At 39.0% G+C, this 19,101-nt stretch overlaps 1 protein-coding gene across 2 annotated transcripts in view; it reads right to left on the bottom strand.

Moving 5' to 3' along the window:
- Positions 1 to 19,101, bottom strand: part of B3GALNT2 (beta-1,3-N-acetylgalactosaminyltransferase 2) — a 29,902-nt gene that overhangs the window by 2,987 nt on the left and 7,814 nt on the right. The window contains exons 2-11 of one of the 2 annotated variants that reach the window (XM_077175581.1): positions 14,591 to 14,738; positions 13,225 to 13,325; positions 11,930 to 12,123; positions 10,826 to 10,921; positions 6,337 to 6,447; positions 5,490 to 5,568; positions 4,136 to 4,316; positions 2,462 to 2,587; positions 474 to 633; positions 7 to 63 (exon numbers count right to left, since the gene is read on the bottom strand). In XM_077175581.1, coding sequence (XP_077031696.1) covers positions 7 to 63; positions 474 to 633; positions 2,462 to 2,587; positions 4,136 to 4,316; positions 5,490 to 5,568; positions 6,337 to 6,447; positions 10,826 to 10,921; positions 11,930 to 12,123; positions 13,225 to 13,325; positions 14,591 to 14,738 — 1,253 coding nt within the window. Of the gene's footprint in view, positions 1 to 6; positions 64 to 473; positions 634 to 2,461; positions 2,588 to 4,135; positions 4,320 to 5,489; positions 5,569 to 6,336; positions 6,448 to 10,825; positions 10,922 to 11,929; positions 12,124 to 13,224; positions 13,326 to 14,590; positions 14,739 to 19,101 lie in introns of both variants that reach the window. The other variant, XM_054629583.2, reaches the window with a different exon arrangement.

Below are 19,101 nucleotides of genomic sequence, written 5' to 3'. Positions count from 1 at the left end.
ACTTACTTGATATCGCTTGGGTCCTACAGCTGCCATCCAGATGCCCATGCTCACATCTTCACCCTGCGATGAAAATAAAAAATAGAGATATGAGCACCAAGAAAGCATAAAGCATGACTGTGACCTGGAATGAGTTGCATCATCTACCAGCAGTAAAGAATGGTAACTACAAAAACCTACGCCAGACTACTGCAGAGGTGTTAAAATAATCCTTCCACCTTTCCCATAACAATACACTGTTCTTACAAGAACAGTACAAAAAACAAGATTACAGCTCCAGAGGTTTTCAGTCCCAAACATCTGTGCTTTGACTTAGAACAGGCACTAAACCTAGCAACGAAAAACATGGCAAAAGCCCACATGAGCCAGGAGAACCCAACACTAACACTTAAGCAATGTTCTTTCTGACTCATCCAGTACATGCTGTTCCTCAGACCACTTCAACACAGAAAAACTGAACTAATCTTTATTACCTGGTACGTTTTTAATCTTTCAGAGTTGCTTGCCAGCCAATGCACAATGTCTTTGGAGATGACATAGCCAGACCCACAAGCAAAGGCTGGATATGCAGGACTTGGATACTCCAGTTCTTGCCATTTCCCAGTTCGATCAACTGCCCAATTTAGTCTGAAACTGAAGACATGTTAGACATGAGATGTTTATAGAGAGTCCTCTGTGGAACCTATGAACACTGATAACTGAAGTAATACTGATAAACAACTGAGAGAAAGAAGTAGGTGATCCTAATTATAGCTCCTAGTCTTATTTCTCTGGGGCACAAAGCTGAAATTGTAACTGTTGTTTGGTCTCAATCTTGGGTAATAAGAGAAAGTTTTCAAAACAGAAACCAAAGCAACATTGACAGTCACATCCTCAGCATCTATGCCTTGCTGTTGGGTTTTGAACTAGGTAAGCACACACATCCCTACCTATTTTGTAACAGGCACATCTGTCTCCTCCTAATTAACCCCTCTGGTGAATCAACATGACACAAAGGCAGTGCCTCCAGCAGGCATGCAGACAGTGATGTTATGCAACCCATTTTCCTGTTAAAGCTAGTGGCTGCTTAAAAATCAGGAAGCAGTACTACCTTCTCTAAGCTGTTTTCCAAATGAAGCTCAACAAAGGAGATGTTCAAAGGCTGCCATCACTGAATTACAAAAGAACTCTTCCTGGCAGTGGTGTTCTCTTAGGAAGGCTTTATTCACTCCAGAGGCCTGCAGGAAGCAGTCTCTGTCTGCAGAGTCTCCCCAGACGCTCCCAGCGTGGCAGAGCTCGCTGCAGCGCTGTGCAGCGCTATGGACCCTGCCAAACTGCCAAGTGAAAAGCATCCTGCTTTCCTGTTTGGGAACAAGCTGCTATTGCACTCCTCTGGCCTCACAAGTGCTTCATGCAGCCACAGCTAAGAGACATAACTGTGTCAATGCAGCAGGGTCTCCCCCTGTTTCACAAAGAGGTTCAGCATTGCTGATTTCCAGTCACAAGCACAAACAGCTGAAAGCTTCAGTGAGCTACTAAGAACTGTCACCTCAGACAACAGCCCCAAAAGGGAGGAATTACAGCTGAGTGGCAGGTATGTTATCAGATTCTGCCCATTCTCAACTGAAGCTGACATATTAAAGCACAAAGTAAATGAAAGTCTCATCTGATACCTGAATTCACTTTAGGCACAGTACCTTCCACTCCACTGAATCACAGCACGAAAGGTTCAGACTGAGAAGCATCTGCTTTGATAATCATTTTATACTTCCATAGTTATTTCAGTGTTGCTCCCTACATATCACACTTGCCTGACCTGAAGACTGTGACTATTAAAGAATTTACACTGAAAGATGCCACTCCTACAGATCTTTGAGATAATCACAAGATAACCAACTATTTCACACACTTGACCACACACCTTATTAAATTGCTTTATAAGCAACAGGCAGGATCAGATTTGTGAAGCAAAGCAGCAAAGGCCTGTTTTTCTTCAATGAGCAGAGGGCAACAGGAAGGCACATTGTACCATTATGCTATATTGAATGCTGTAGTAGCATAGAGGTTCTGGTATATTGGATTTCATACCAGAGCTGCAATGCATTCCATGGATGGAAGGGAAGATAGTGACATTACAAAAAGTAGTATTTATAGTTCTGTACTATGTACTTTTAACTTCGCTATATTGCTGGAAAATTCTTATTTACTTAAGTACCGTGACAAAGATGTCTACACATTTTAAAACCAGGCAAGATATTCAGCAAGTTTAAATCACTGTAAAGGCATACTCTGGAAAGTTACTGTAAAGGACTGATTTCTGATTCTGAGATTCAAAGTTTAACACATACAGAAGTCCTGCTTTTTACATGTTGGCTTCTTTAGGCATAGGAGGGGAACCCACATGAAAACAGACTTAAATCCCTAAACCATTCATAAAGAAATGGTGACTATCTCTTAAAGGTAATTTTAAAAAACAACTTACTTTCCCCACCAAATGTTTGGCCTGTCCAATTTTTTCTGCATTATCCTGTTAAAAACACCTTCCAAATCAATGTAACAGTCATCATCCGTCTTCAGCAACAAGTCAAAACTCGTTGATTCCACTGTCCTGTAGCCAAAAAGGAAAGTGATGAGATGCTGAGCTGCACACCACAAACTCCAGACAGCATGCTCTGCAAGGGGTTTTTGGGATGTAGGGGGGAGCAAGAGGGAAGGAACATCTTTTCTACCCTTGACTTTTAAATGTTTTCTCTATCAACCAAAGCTGACTGCTTGTCCTTCAAAGGAGATGCAGCTGTGTCCTATGATGATCCTACAACATGGACTTGTGTATGAGCGGAAGAAAACAAATTTGAAGTTTTGTTCTCCAGGACAGATGGTGGATTTACTAATGAAACCATCTTAAGCAGTATTGACCTCAGAAGGACATGAATCCCTGATGCTGATGGTAGCACAGATGTTAAAAGCCACTGGCTACATGTCAGTAGCCTACTTTCAGGATGAGACAGTCAGTTCAAGGGCAATGAGAAGGTTGTAGGTGGTAAAAAACATCTGTGGAAACAACTCTGTCTGTACTCTTTCTCTGTAAATGCACCCTTCAAACATGAAAATGTTGTCTTTACCTGTCTGAAATAGTTGAACATGACACACATAAAATAACCGAAACAACTTAAGATTCTAGGGATCATGGCTAGGTTGGTTACAAACATTTGTAAGGGTAACTTCTTACAACAAGAAGGGTATTTTTAAAAGCCTTTTATTACTAAATCTTGAAAAATTGCTAATCTGTAAGAAATTATCACAAAGATCTAAGTCTTGACATGCAAACCTCCTTTTAGAACTGAAAGCATGGTTCAGTTTTTCAGTTACATTCATAGCCATGGACTTTGTGACATAAATGCATAATCTTGCAAGCAACTAAAGTGAATTTTGGATAAAGTACAACTGTCAACTGTATTTCTTACTCCACAGCAGCATCAATTAACTGAAACAGTTATCTCAGAGTAATGGAAATCATTGCAAATTTAGAGGTAGAAACTTACTGGATTAACACAGACAATGCACTTCACTATGAAAACTCCTCCTATCAGCCTTCTATCCCTGCTGTACACATGCTCCCAATCCTTCCCCTCCACTCAGCACTGGTGTGGCCACATCTGGACTATATGTGCAGTCTTAGACTCCTCAGTACAAGAGGGACATGGCCATACTGGGCAGAGAGTCCAGCAAAGGCCCATCAAGATGATTATGGGACTGGAGCAACAGCCACAAACTGAAACACTGAATAAGTACACAAACTGGCCAAAAGCCATCCTTTACAATATTAAAACTGCTAGTTTTCAGATAGATACAAATGAAAAGAAATTACAAAGAGAAATGAAAATTTTTACACCTGGACTCTTAGAGCAGAAGCCTGTCTTGCCAGCTTGTGCAGATTTGAGGCACCAAGGGTCAGCATTCAAAAACTATAGGCACTGCCGTTTTACTCACTACATGCATCCAAAATGTTGAGACAGAAATACACCTTAATGAAGTAAATCACGTAAGGCATGTATTTCATGGAACCTACCAAGTAACATAATCTGCTAGATCATCTTGCACTACAAACAGCACCATTCCTAAGAGAAAATAAGAAAATACTTTATTTTCTACTTACCATCGGTAGAAGTTCAGCAGTTTGGAGGGAACGTTTCTGTAAGTGTCAATCACATCTACAAAAACAATGTCATCATACATACTGCTTTCTTCCTTCAATAAAGCATCTTCCTTCTCAAGGTTTTTTATGTGACTTGCAAACCTTTCTGGGCGAGTATGGAGGCTTTTTAAAAGAGCATCACCTTCTGAAAGAAACAGCACACATTATTAAACAAAGATGCATATAATTTCACATTTCTCTTGGATCATACAGGGCACACATTGACAAAATGAATCTGAAGAAGCATTCAAATTAATGGGGTTATGAAAATCCTGCAATTAATTTTAAAATTTCTACAAAATTGTTTAAGTTGCAGAACAACAAGTATTTTTTTGTATAAGGCCTGACACTAAAAGCTTAAAGTAAAAAAGTATTCTCTTCCTCTTCAGTAATAAAAGAATTCAACTTTCTAAGGTTCCTTAATATAAAGAACAGTCTGGGACTTCACTATTTCTTTTCCTGTAGAGTAAAAAGGCCACTGTCAGTTCCTCCTAAGTATATGTATTTAGCATAAAAAATAAACACAAACAATGCTATGCTAAATATTACCAAATAAGCATTGCTTTGATGTAGCACAGATTATCCCTGCTGAACCACATCACATAACTGCAGGTAAAAGCTAAAAATATATTGCAGATAAGGAGGTAGTTTGTAGTACTGAAGAAAAGTTTGTCAAACAAAATGGAAGGGCTTTAGCACACACCTCAATTCAGGCTCCTACACAGCAGAGAAGACAACAGGACTGCCCAATTGTATCTGCCAGGCCTAGCTACAAAACCACAGCAATAACACTATCAATGCTTATGTTGGACCAATAAGAACACATTGGTTCCAGTACTATGTGGTCAAAATCTTAGAAATGGGAAAGGCCTCCTCTAAAATCTCTCAACATTCTGCTGAAATAGGTGTAAAAGGGCAACAACAGGGATGGAAACTGTTTGTCCATACTGTTAAACATTGTGATACAGTATCTCTAACTGCAGCAGAACTGGAAAAAAATGTGAAAAATATCAGGGAAAGATTTCAGTGCATGTCATTTTTTAACTTGATTTTGGGTAACAAAAAACAAGAAGAGAGTCTAGATAAAAAGACAAAGGAATGAAACTCAACTGGAGTGGCTGACAAAAGACAAGCAAAGGAACCACATCGGAATATTGATTTAAAGCATAAAAGAGCCAGGAAGAAAATGTTTCTGCTAAAAGAAAACCTAGAGTGACTAAGTTCATGAAGACAGCAGAAATCATACTCAGAAGTGTAATTTAAATGACCTGTTTTACCATCACATCAAATGTCATGCTACGTTTTGTGGACTTACCTTGAATAGTGTAGATAAAACCACCTGCTATTCCCTCCACACCTTCTGTGAGTTCATGTGGCAGGGACCCTTCCCCTGCCTGTTAGGAACAGATTAATTGAAATTAATAGATTAATTCATCTCTCATTATTGATGTGTTTTCCCTCTGATTTTAAGGTGTGAAGTTTTCTGGCAACTAAGAATGAAATTAATTTAAAGCTCTGCTGGTCAGGCACTTGCATAATCACAGAACCACAGAACATCCTGAGTTGGAAGGGACCCACAACAATTATTGATGTCCAACTCCTGGTCCTGCACAGAACCACCCCAAGAATCACACCATGTGCCATGAAAGACCAAGATTAAGATTTTTAACTAAAGTTTTGTGGCATTTTTTTAAGTTTCACCCAAAACTAGCAGTACCACTGAAACTTTCAGGAAACTAGTTTCAAAGTTGACAGCAAAATGCAAAATTATTCTGGCTAAATTACAATGACACAGGATGTTTAGGCAAGCAACAATCTGACATGAAAAGAGACACTGCTAAAAAGCAAATACCCAGACTTTATCCCATCAGTTGGGATTTTAGCACAGGATTTTTGACCCACATTTTGCCATCTCTGATATACTGATACTGCTTCACATTCTCACAAAAACAATGAGAGTTTTACTCCTCTCAAAATAAAATGCCACTTACAAGTGCAATTTTTTTGCAAGAAGGATAAGCAAAACTTCTCTTCTGAGACAAAAGGAGAAGCCCAACTAAATTCATGATTTACACAGAGAAACACAGGAAAATAAAATGCTAAATTCTCAACAATTATAGGAAAAATAGAAGCATGGTGGAAAGGAAGGTGAGGGGACTCACTGTAATGACTCTGAAAACACCTCCTCCATCATTCACCATCACTTTATTAAGGTTTCTTGAAACCAAGCCCTGAAGATCCTGGCTCTCCCATACAATGGTACCTTCAAAACTCTGGTAAGAGAGCAAAATACAGTTATGCAGGTATACAAAGACTTTAAAAAAAATGGAAGTCAAACAGTTTGGGCTCATTAAAATTATTTTAAAACAGTCAACTTCACACAAGATTCAGCTTGAGTGCATAACATAAATGTTTTACTTACACTTCAATAAAAATAAATTACACATAAATGAAACACATCCATGAAACTCAGTAACATGTAATCATTCTTTTAAGACTAATCATTAAGACTATATTAAACTTTTAACTGAAGCATAGCATAAAAGACTTTGGCTTTCTAAAATCATCAAAATAGCATTTAAAGGTGACCTGAAGTGAGTTTTCAAAAATCAAATATAAAATCTGCGTTACAAAGAGAATACATTAAAACAGATTTGGAAACAAGCTCAGCTTTTATCGTTATCTGCCAAACAGAGATCAGAGACTGGATCCTGACACCAGCAAAACTCAAAGAAAAATACAGCCACCTTAATGGCAGTAAAGGCGTCACAAGCTACTGTAGGACTCACAGAAGTCTTACCTCACATCTTGGCTAGTAAGAAAGAAAAAGACAAGTGAATAACTTCAAAATTTTCTGGTTTTAAGAGTCAAATTCAGCTATGCCACTCCATATTTTACACACAGTCTGTGTGTGTGTGTGTTTGTGCTTGAGAACATGCAAAGGAACAGGAGGTAAGTGGTACAAGTAAGAGTATTGGTAGAATTTTATTTTTAAAAAATTTTAAAGCAATTTCTCCCTTATGAAAAGGTAGGGTTGTTATACTCCTGACTCCTAGATGAACACATTCCATTTTGTCTCTCCCACTTTCATAGGAAACACACTGGTTGTTAGTGTGGGTGTTGGAACAGAAAAACAACTTGTTTGTACATGCATCTCTATTGCTGTAGGAAGTCTGTTTACTTATACCAACCTCTAATCTCTTCCCCATTTTATCTTCCTTGTACACTAGAAACCTTCTTTAAAAATCCTCCAGCTACTGAAACACCTTTAAGTCTAGATTATAGTTCAGCTTACTTTATTGCTTTCCTCTAGAAGTAGGTCTTAGGATCTGCAGCAGCTTCAGTGTTTAATGACAGCTCTGTGTGTACTTCAGAAGTCTCTCATCTATTATTTAAAATGCCAGGTTTATAAGCTAATAATGGAGCTAGCCAGTGTTTATTCAAGCCTAACTTCCATGCTCAATACCTTCCCCTTGTTTCACAGAATCACAGAATAAGCTGAATTGGAAGGGACCCATAAGGATCATCCTTTCCAACTCCTGACCCTGCAAGACCATTCCCAAATCACACCCTCTGCCTGCAAGCATTGACAAAACTCTTCTTGAACTCTTGGCTTGATGCTGTGACCACTTCCCTGGGGAGCCTATTCCAGTGCCCAACTACCCTCTGGGTGAAAAATCTTTTTCTAATATCCAGCCTAAAACTTCCCTAATGCAGCTTCAGGCCATTTCCTGTCCTTGTTCACCACAGAGAAGAGATCAATACCTGCCCCTCCTCTTCCTCTCATGAGAAAGTTGTAACTGCAGTGAGATCTCCTTTCAGTCTTCTCCAGGCTGAACAGACCAAGTGACCTCAGCTGCTCCTCAAATTCCTTCCCCTCAAGGCCCTTCACCATCTTCATTGCCCTCCTTTGGGCACTCCCTAACAGTTCAATGTCTTTCTTATATTGGAACTGCCCCCAGCACTCGAGGTGAGGCTGCTCAGAGCAGGACAATCCCCTCCCTGCCCAGCTGAGGATGCTGTGCCTGAATGCAGCATCAGGACACGGCTGGGCCTCATGGCTGCCAAGGCACTGCTGACTCATACTCAGCTTTCTGTTGTTTGCTTAATTATTTCTCACTTATCAAAATAAATGGACCAATATTAAGACTTTTTCTAGTGGCTCAATTTCTCTTTTTGCAATGACTGTCATCTCCCATTCCAATGTTTTTTGCTGTAGGGATTGGGCTCTAATCACACTTCAGTGTCCTCTTTATAGACACAACCTCTGGAAAGTTATTTAGTGAACAGGAGAGTCCTTTAGGAGCAAGAGAGTCCTTCCATGCCTCAGCAAGCAGAAACATTACAATTCTCACCACTGACTATTAGTGATACTGACTTCAAATGTACCAGGAGTCTTAATCAGTTACTACCAGTGAACCTCAGTGTAAGGTGTCCTAAGGCTGCAAGCTATCATTATTTTCTAGGTTGAGAGACTCGTAAGCAAATTTTCTAATTACTCTAGCCCTTAGCTATCCTTACTCTAAGCCAGTTAATGAATGCTAAGGCCTGAAAATGCTTCAAGCAAAAACATTAGTGGCACACCTGAGACTACATCATCTGTTTTTCCCTATTTAAATTCCAGCCTTGTTGCTGCTAGAGCGCAGTGGCATTTACAGTGAATACCGAACAAGTGAACTGACATAATGCAGCCCTGCCAAACTCCTTTCCTAATGTTAAACAGTGCTGTGCTTTTTGTTCCTCCAACTACTCCCCATTAGCAATACAGAATATGTGCAGTAGAGTCCCATCTTCATGCAAATGGCCCAAGGCTTTTTGACAAAATAAGTGCACTGCTAAGACTTGTCTGTAAGAGCCCTGTTTGTTTTAGTTATCTGCTGGTGCTTCTGCTGTTCTGCGCTTTCAGTCATTCCAAAGCTGAATGATCGATTCTGTCTCTCACAATCTGGCCTGCCAGATGCTTATTCTAATGCTGCATTTCCTTTCCCTTCCCCAAGACAAGCAGAAAGAGCAGCACTTCAGCTGCAACATGAATGAAGCTCTTCAGCAGTCTGTACAATCCATTACTTCTTCAAGGTGGAAAGACAGAGAATAGACGGTGTCTCAGACAGCATCCTATGACAATTAAACAGTTCACTAAATTTAGTGCTCTCAAACAAGCAGACAGGAACACGTGGGCATTGCCACCTCTTCTGAATCATCGTGTATGCCTTAGCATCCTGAGCATCACAGGAGACTGCATGCTGTGCCTAAGCCCTATTAATCTACGTTAGAAACATCGTGTTACCCTGTAAGCATTCAGTGCATGACACACATCAGATTAAGGAAGCCCACACAAAGAAATATATGAATACTAATATTCTCTCTCTCAAGGAAGTACTTCCCATCTGCCTCTCAGGGAAACTGCAACCATTTGTAGCAAAATTACAACTGCCTGGAATTTTAGCATCTCAAAACAAAGTCTTACAGGGAAAAGGCTCACCTGATAGACTACCAAATTACTGGATAACTAATATTCCTTTTAAAAACATAAAATAAACCCTTAATTATTTTAGTATGAAATTAGATTGCCAAAGCATAGGCACAAAATACTGCAAGTGGTCTGCTCACCTGAAAGGTCTCCTGCCAGCATAACAACTTGTACAGTATTCAGTAAATACTGTCTAAGATGATAAATCAATCAGTCAGCTGCAGATTCCTCTTAAAATTAATAGATTTCCAAATGCATTCATTAGTATAGAGCCAGGGGAATAAATCAGGGAATAAACTGGCCCAAATTGTCCTCTCTTCCCTCTTCAGTCTTCTCTTGCTTCATTCTTTCATAACACAATTTCTTTAGTAATAAAACAACCCAGACCTAAAGACAACTTACAGAAAGAGCAGCAAGAGTCCAGGAAAATATTTAAATTAAGGGAAACTGTCTAAAATGGTAGCTGAGATATCTAGTGAGAGATCACTGGTCCACTGAGAACAATTCTTTGTACCTGAGAGGGTCTGCTAACTAGAATTCTCCTTCTGAGCCAACCTTTATTCATTAAACCTTCACTGTAAAATCATCAGGGTATTTTCCTATGATATTCTGTTCCATTTGTGTTTAATCCCCTTCCTTCCTATGCAGCCACAAGTAGGTTCCATATCCCTATACCTAAAACAACCCTGTCACTGCAAATATAACACACAATATGGTGATGTTATGTTCAAGACATCAGATGCAGAAAACTCTTTTCCAGCTGTTCCCTAGAAACCTGTGCCATTCTCCCCTTCCTATCTTGAGTGCTAATGTCTGATAAAGCAGAAGGGAAAAGAAGCACCACATGTTCTAGTAAACTCTCCCACAGAACCCAAGCAGGTGCAGTTTGCAATCAGAAATAGGTAAGTTTTCTGAAGTTGCTACTATTTGACAAAGTAATTTTTTATCAATTTGTATTTTCCAGGCTCGTGCTCTGTAACTACCTGTGATAACAAGATGCTGTAAAACGAACACTGGATTTCAGCATATCCCTACAACTGCTTACCCATTCTGGGATTCTGAGAACTAACACTCTAGAGGTTTTCACTTGCCCTTTTCTGCCTCAAGCAAAGGCCAGTTTTATCAGTCAGTCTGCCCAGATGACTTAAAAGAACTGCTGACAGTTCTGGTACTGCACATACCTCTGGCAAAATAAACTGCTCTACTGGCTTGTACCACAATCTGTTCACCTGCACTCCACAGCTCGGTGGACTAAAGCGAGCACTGAAGATGGCTTCCTGTGAACAATGGGAAAAAAACAAAATTGAAAAAAACACAACACACATTAAAAGTGCTACTGTATTACAAAGGCCACAAAATGGCTCTTAGATAATAACAAATTACATAAAGATTCCACATTTACAAATTCCAATCTTCAGAAAACAGTATCCAAGTTTCCAAGCTCTCTTATGATACCAACTTTTCTCCTTCACTGGAACTAAAACGCTAATGCAGATAAAATTATCAGACATTGAACATTTAGGAATCCTACAGTTTAGGAAATGTGAACTTGATTACAGTATAACTTTACTTTTATTATGGCTATTATAAACCAAACTCCTTGGAGGTCCATCATCAAAGTCATAGTTACAATTCTTTCTACTGTAGCACAGGCAGAAGTTTTGAAATTGGCCTATCAAGTCATTGGTTGAGATAAATGTCATCTATCAAATGCAACAATCTTGCTCAAAATTTTTTTTCCCTCCAAATCACAAAGCTATACTATCAAGCCCATAACAGCTTGGGACTGGGGGAAATTATCAATGAAGTCTGACTATTACCAGTAAATTGTAACAGTTTCTAGAAATCTTATATATCTTGCCAGAAGACAGACAAGAAAAAAATTACAGCTGTCCTGCATCTCTGCTTGAAGACACCAAATATATGTTTCTGCAAGCATTTAAAATATATTAGATAGCTTAATTTTTATTCCTTAATAACTATCAATATTTAGAACCCCAAATACAAACAAAAAATTGCTCATTGGAATTAGATGTAAGTGCTCTTTCATAACAGCATCTGGACTAACACATAGCATTTGGGGAATTTCATCTTTTCTTCATCCAGGATGTGCATCTGTATACATACGTGAGAATTTAAAATGCAACAGAAGAAAAACATAATTCATAAACTTGTCAGTTAAGTATTTCTCTTCTAATTCACCAATACAGCATGTCACTTTCTTTAAGAACTTCATGCACAAAAAAGAGACATCATGCTTTCAAAAAATGACTACAATACTCTACCTCATGTTCTGCCTGATACAGCTTTACAGTGATGTTCCTCTGGAATCCCACCCCATCAGCCTCATAAAATACCCCAAGGCTGGTAATGACAATGGGGTAAAGCACACGGAAGTTCACACTGACAATTCTGTCTTCAGACAGCACAGAAGGGATGTCCTCAGGGAGACTGAATGCTTCAATTTCCTGATTCAAAACTGAATGAAAAAGAAAGGCCAGAGGTAAGGGGAGAAAAGTTCATAGTTCCTGGACACACACAAAGCACACTGCCTACATGCAAAGCATTCTGGTTAATTAGCATGGCTAACAAGTGCACAAGGATAATCAAACACTGGAGTAAAAGAAAACACAATGGGCTGCAGATTGCAGCAAGAAAAATTTCAGTGATACAGCAATCTGCAAGCTAATATCAATTGCAACTCAATGCCTACATATCCACAGGGCAAAGATTAGAAACACAATAAATCTAGAGCAGGAAGACAAAAATGCTATTTGACTGCATGAATACATGTATATTAGCATAATAAAATAATTATTCATGTATCAAAATGACACACACCTCCACTTAATTCAGCTGTCTGCTTTTTGGCATTATCGCCTACCTAAGCCCTGAGGTACCATTTATACTTGGGAACAGTGGATGTTGTCATTCAAAGAGAAAGTAACAGAAGTTACATTTTGTGTTGAATCATGGCTCAGGTACCTAGCAGTACCTACCTAAGCAATCCTTACTTAACTTGCATTAAAGAGCAAGAATGAAATAAAATCCAAAAGGAGAGAGGAAAAATTTACTATTTTAGTTAGGAATTTTTGTATGGCATTTAATTTTTTCCATCCATTTTGTATTTCTTAATTGTTTTCTCTCTAAAGCAGAATCTGAAAAACCAATCAGCCAGACTTGCTTAGAGAATTCACTTTGTCACCAGAGAAGTCCATCTGACACTCAAGACTGTCACCTTGCTACTTTCTTCACATTTGACACTATGCCACATCATTTTGTCTCTCTCCAACTTCATTTAACACATACATCAAATAAAAATGTATTGTATATGGGAGAGACTGTCTGGTGGCTCAAGAAAAATGCAAATCCATTAGAAGTCAATGGACTGCCCTTCAAATGCACAAAAATCTCTCCCTTTCTGGCCTGCACACGGTACTTACAGGAAGGTTATGCAACAAGTTCTAGGAGGTGTTTGTTTTCAAGACTAGCTGTCTCAATGAAACTCCCCAACCCACTCTCAGGAAAGATGGCTAGCTCTAGTTCAGACTGCAGAATTTGTAGAAGTTAACTTCTTTACCTGGGTTGCTGATGTTCAGAAGCTTGCAGGAGTAGGGGTCTTCTCTGTCCTTCACTGGCACAGCACAACCATGCGCACCTATTATAAACTTCACAAGGACACTAAAATAATTTGCTTTTATTAACACCAGTTCTCTTCCCTCCTCCCTCCATCTTCAATAAACTTAATTTTATCACTGTGACCTGTCTTTCACAGGGTTAAGATTTTGAACCTCTTAAAAATCAGCAATGACAGTTGGTATGCAGAGCAACCACATGAATCCCCTCATAGGAGTTCAATTCCAAATCCACATTAACATTTTACATGATGAGGTCACAAGAAGATTGGCAGCTAGAAATGAGATACAAGACAGCCAGCACACTAAACAGAAAAAAGACCTAAGGCAACACTGAAAGATCCCAGAGAACTGCCCCTGCTAGCCCGGGTTTGTTACTTAATTCAAGATTGTTTAAATACTACGCATTCAAACGTCAATGAAAAAAATAGCAAGAAAAAAGACACATAAGCATCAAAGGAGGAACAAGGATTCCAGGCTGTCTGTTACAGTGAAATATTTCAACTTTGGGCTGTAGCAAAACAAGAGGTTCCTCTGCAGCTCCAATCATGGTTATTCCATAGTAGGAAGACATCAAGTACGTACAAAGAGCAAGGGTCCACCTTTGCCTATCTTTTCACCTAGCAGTTAAATGTCCTCCCAGAACTCCATATAAGCTATGAGAGGTCACAATTTTAGATGACTGAGATGGGTATGCTGTACTCCAGGCTGCGTGCTGACACAAATCTGGGAACAGCAAAATGGTCTCAGTGCAAGGCAGGTACCAAGGTGTGAGTATGGCAGCATTTCTGAGGATGAACTGCTGCAGACCTTCTCAGCAAAAACAGACCTGTCTGTAGACTGTCAGGTCTATGCAAGCAATCAGGAAGGGCCACTCACACTGCAGCAGTTTGGTGCACCTGGTTCAGTGGGAAATAAACCTGAACTTTACAGCTGAGGCTGTTTACAAGAGCTTTTGTGGTTCTCTCACCAAATGCAATCCTGCCTGCTTTCAAAAATCCTGGATTACCAAGGATTCAAGCTGCACACCATACATTGCAACACAAAAAACAGAAAGGCTTATACAACACTAATAAACAGGGGCAAGTAATTGCAAAAGCAAACAGCAGTGTATAAAAAGTAGTTACAGCCCCAGGCAAGAAGTATTCTTATATACTATTAAGCAGACTTTTAAAAAATCTATCAGAATACAAGATGCTAAAAAACAAACAAACAAATTAGGAAACACTTTAAAACAAAAATTATTAAATCAAGACATTTCAGCATGACAGTCCTGCCCCCCTGCCCAAACCACAGAACAGTAAAGGTTACCGTTGGTTCAGGGCAGGATGTTGTTTCAGGTGCTTGAACCAAGTGCTCCTTATAACATTGCGGAGCTCATGGTTGTGTCGAGCTGACAAAACACCTACAATAACATCATAATGCTTCAGCTTCCATTGAGGAAAGAAGGACAGCGGACCTAGAAGTAGAAAGTGACAAATATTTACTTTGTGCACATATTACCACAAGCCTGAGTTGCAAGCAATAATTAATTCCAGCGTTCCAGTACTTCAAGGGAGCTTACAAAAAGGAGGGGGAGCAATGCAGATAGTGGTAGGACAAGTGAAAAGTGTTTTAAACTAAAATAGGGGAGATGAGATGTTGGGAAGAAATTCTTTACTCAGAGGGTGGCAAAACAGTGGCAAAGGTTGCCCAGAGAAGTTGTGGCTCACTCAATCCTGCCAAGTGTTCAAGGTCAGGGAGGATGGGGCTTTGGGCAATCAGGTCTGGTGGGAGTCATCCCTGCCCATGGCAGGGGAGTTGAAATTAGATGATCTTTAAGGTCCCTTCAACCCAAACCATTCTGAAATTAAAGGACATCTCAAAAGCAAGAGAACTAAAACACTAAAAGCAAGCAGCAGAATTACTTTTGCATTCTTGGTTCAGAATCAGAGAAACATTTTCAATACACCAAAACCTTCATTCACATGCCCATTTTCCCTCTGCTTTCTAAAGTTGCTGGGACCACCTATCTGCCTCACAATTTCAGTGTGGGATCTCAAGGACTATTGTTTCTAACCTTTTGAAGTGGAATACCACTCTGCCTTCACACAGGGGAATGCTCTGGCTTTATTCAAGGCTGGATGCCACTGCCAATACTTGTAATCCAGGATTTAGCTTGTGCTGCTTTAATTTAGAGATCATGAAACCTGAACTTGATTTCAAGCAGGATTATGACCTCCTCAGACAGAGATCTGAGAAGCTCTGATTTAGAGCCTGTAAACAGTCAGTCAAGTAGCTAAAGTGAATTTGCTTCATTTAATCTATCTGACATCCTAGAGTTAAGACAGATTTGTATTTAACTTTAGCAAAGGATTACTTCCCTCTCACCTCACTATGTTTTTCATTGGGCTGCAGATAAAGAAAACAAATGTGAGTGCATTTTTAACAACTGCCTATAGCACAGACATGATTTTTTAGAATCTAATTAAGAGACCAAAAATACTGCCAAGTCTGTATTGTGAACTCCCACTAGAAGGAGTTGAATTATTATCCAGACTCTGCCTTCTGTACCAGCATCCCCTTTCTCCACTTTGAAGTTGAATAGATGGGTTCTTTTACACTGCTCACTAACCTAGGACCCCACAGCATCTGCCACAAAAACTGCTGTGCCAAATCCCAGCAGGCATCCATCTAGCCTTATATCCCACTGTCAGTGTTCAGCATGCAACGGAGAGGCCTTGGCCTTGCTCTGTTCCATGCTGAATCAACATCAAGATTTCAGAACTTGTGTTATTGTTCTTTAGGACTATTTCCAAAAGCCAAATAAAACTGCTCTGGAATCGATTCTCAGAACAATGCAAAAGCAGAAAAACTACAGAGTGATGTTTCCACACATAAACCTTTCCCATTCTATTTCCCACTAAATATTTTAGTTCTAAGTATGCAAACACTGATTTTCTTTAAGAAGGTTAAGTTCCACCATTATTTAAATGAAAGCAGCTACAAGATTATCAATTACTTAAGCTGATCATTAACCTATTAAGAGAAGCTTCCATCAACTTAGGCTCAGAACAACTTAAAATCCCAAGCAATGAGCCATTAGTTAGAGTCTTCATTTTTTCACTGAAGTTACCTGTTGCACCTCTTACAACCACCATCACTGAGTTGATGGCAAGGTTTAGGAATATTATTTGTTTGCTACAGAGCAGCAAATCTAGTGCCCTATATAACACCTGAAGGAACTTGTAAGTCAAACACACTGTTCAATCAAAATACCAATTTACTTTTCCTCTATGCAGGTAAATATAGGTCATTACATAGCCAAGAATTACCAACTCTCTAAGACAGCAGAGATACATGAGACAGACATATGTTTATAAAGTATAACATCGTAGCAAATTCCTGCTTACACATCCCTTTTTCCCCTTGTTCTCCATCCATCCTTTGATTATTCTTCAGCCTTAATTCCAAGCCTTCCACTATTAAGTTCATAGGTCTAATATGCTTGTAGACTGTAGATGAGGTACAGTTTACAGATTTTTTTTTAAGAATCACTTTTAATAAGAAACAGAACCACTCCATTAAATCAAAATTAAAGAAAAATAAAACTAAGGGCACAAGTCTATGGGGTGACTTGACTCAGAATAGCATAAATTAGCTTGAATGAATTAAAAAAAAAAAACCAAACTAAAAATAAGTTACTCAAATCAAATATACTTTTAATTAGTTTATGTTTTAAAATGAGTGAAGCTTTTCCTTATGAACCATCCACATGGGAACAATGTTAATGTAGCAGATGCTTCAGAATTAATATCCTATTGCTTTTAGAACAGCATTGCAGTGGTCTATATTCAGTAGATTGTCTGTCTTCTCTGTCCCAAGAGTTATGTAATTTTACTTTTAAAACCACTGAAAATGAAAAAAAAAAGCTTACTTTGAGAAAACATTTTTTTGCTTGTTAGTAAAGATTTCTACTTCCTATGGAAAAGTAGGAATAATGCTAAAATTTCAGGAAAATAGACTCATATGTTTTTCTCTGAACTTGCACTGTTTAAAAAAAGGGAGATAAAGTGAGAAGTACAGGGGAAAATACTAAGGCTATTATTAATTTATAAAGATAATTCCAATACGAGCATAAATATTCTCTGACACAGCATAATTTAAAAGAAGACATTGCTGACCTCAAAGTCAATAGTGACAATTTAGACAAGCAATCAACACTTGCCACTGAGGACCAAAGCTATTTATCTTCCATTCTATTATTGTGCAATTTTAGGCCAAAATTTTATTTGTTGGATTGTATCATATCATAAACATTGCTCTCACCTGGAACTGCTTTTGCAAGACAGTTACGTCCCTAGACAATTACGTCCCCCTACGTTCTGATTTCAAAGACAAGAAAAAACATTATAATTTTTGTAGTTTGTGAAGGGGGTGAAAAAACGAAGAAGAAAAAAGCTACACACTTCCTTCCAATATAAACCCTAAAAGTGTTGCAGATCAAAGGTACGGAGAAGGACAGGAAACTTTTCAATCCAAAGGTCACACTACCACTGCCTATCTTGCTTTTGAACTCTTACTTACTCAAAGTTGCACCTTGGTTGCATTACTTAGCCCAAGACTTCTCAGCAGAACCTGAGACAAATACACAAAGCTTACCTGTTAATCCACAGCAAACCTACAAAAACATGCTAAAAAACATGCTAAAAACAACTTACAAAAAAAGCTGCTAGCTTTCCTGAGAGAAAGCAAGCAGCCCTCTCTCAGCTGCTGAGGTTCATTTAATTCTCTGCAGCAGCTGTCAGCAGTACTTCTGTCAGCTCTAAGTCTACCAAGTCCAGTCTGCCAGTACCTTGTGTCACATTGTTCATGGTGAGCTCCTACTGAAGCTCTGATATTTGTAAGGACTGGCTTCCACACAATTCTCTGACATCTGACCATACTTGTACTTTTATTAGTAAAGATTTTCACCTCAGTACCAGCTTCAGGAAGCTTTCACAGGATTCTCAGCCACCAATTTTCATGAAATGGGTAAAAGTGCTGGTCAGGCTTGACTGAGAACCAGCAGCAGACCAAAGTTTGGGAGAGATACAGGAAAAAGTCAACAAGTGCATATGTAGAGTACAAAGCTGTGCCATTAGAAGACACGACTGAAGATGCAGAGGTGTGTGTCCTGCTGAGCTGGCCATGGAAAGAGGTCATCACTGACAGGCAGTCAGTTGATCCTGCTCAGATTTTAACCACCTCAGCAGCAGCCAACAGCTCTTGAAGTTTTTCAAAACCCCAACTACAAAGATGAACATGCACCTCTTCTTCCCATGAGACTGAATCTCAATAAAATGTCCAATTAGGCTGCTAATTATATTTGCTTCATTATAAGGAGATGAAGAGTGAGAGATCATTTAGCTTGATTTTGTCAACAAACAATCTTGCTAAACATATTCCTATTGATGAGTCCCCAATCAACAACTAAATTTGCCAGTCATTTTCAGTGAAATTTGACATAATATGCAGTCCACAAAGTGATTAAGTCTCCACATTTCATGCAACTGGAGTGGACAAAGGAAAGACTCATTAGTGTCTGCACTGAGAACACAGCAGTGTAGGCTTACTTGCAATATCAGGCACCAGAGCACCTCCACTGGACACAACTAAAATAAGTGAGCTTCACAGAAAGCTGGGCTTTGTATCTTCTGCTACCAATGCAGCTTTTTTCTTTCTTTTTCTTCCTGAATAAATCAATGAATGGAACTAAGTAGGCCAAGCAGAAGTTATTTAGAATATTCTCAACTAATACACTTCATAAGATAAGCAACACTCCTCCAAAATAAAAAAACTCA

This window comes from Agelaius phoeniceus, chromosome 3 (genome assembly GCF_051311805.1).
Source record: "Agelaius phoeniceus isolate bAgePho1 chromosome 3, bAgePho1.hap1, whole genome shotgun sequence".
In the NCBI taxonomy this organism is placed as follows: Eukaryota; Metazoa; Chordata; class Aves; order Passeriformes; family Icteridae; genus Agelaius; species Agelaius phoeniceus.
Note: the sequence above shows the minus strand (reverse complement) of the source record. Positions and strands in the feature narration are given on the sequence as shown.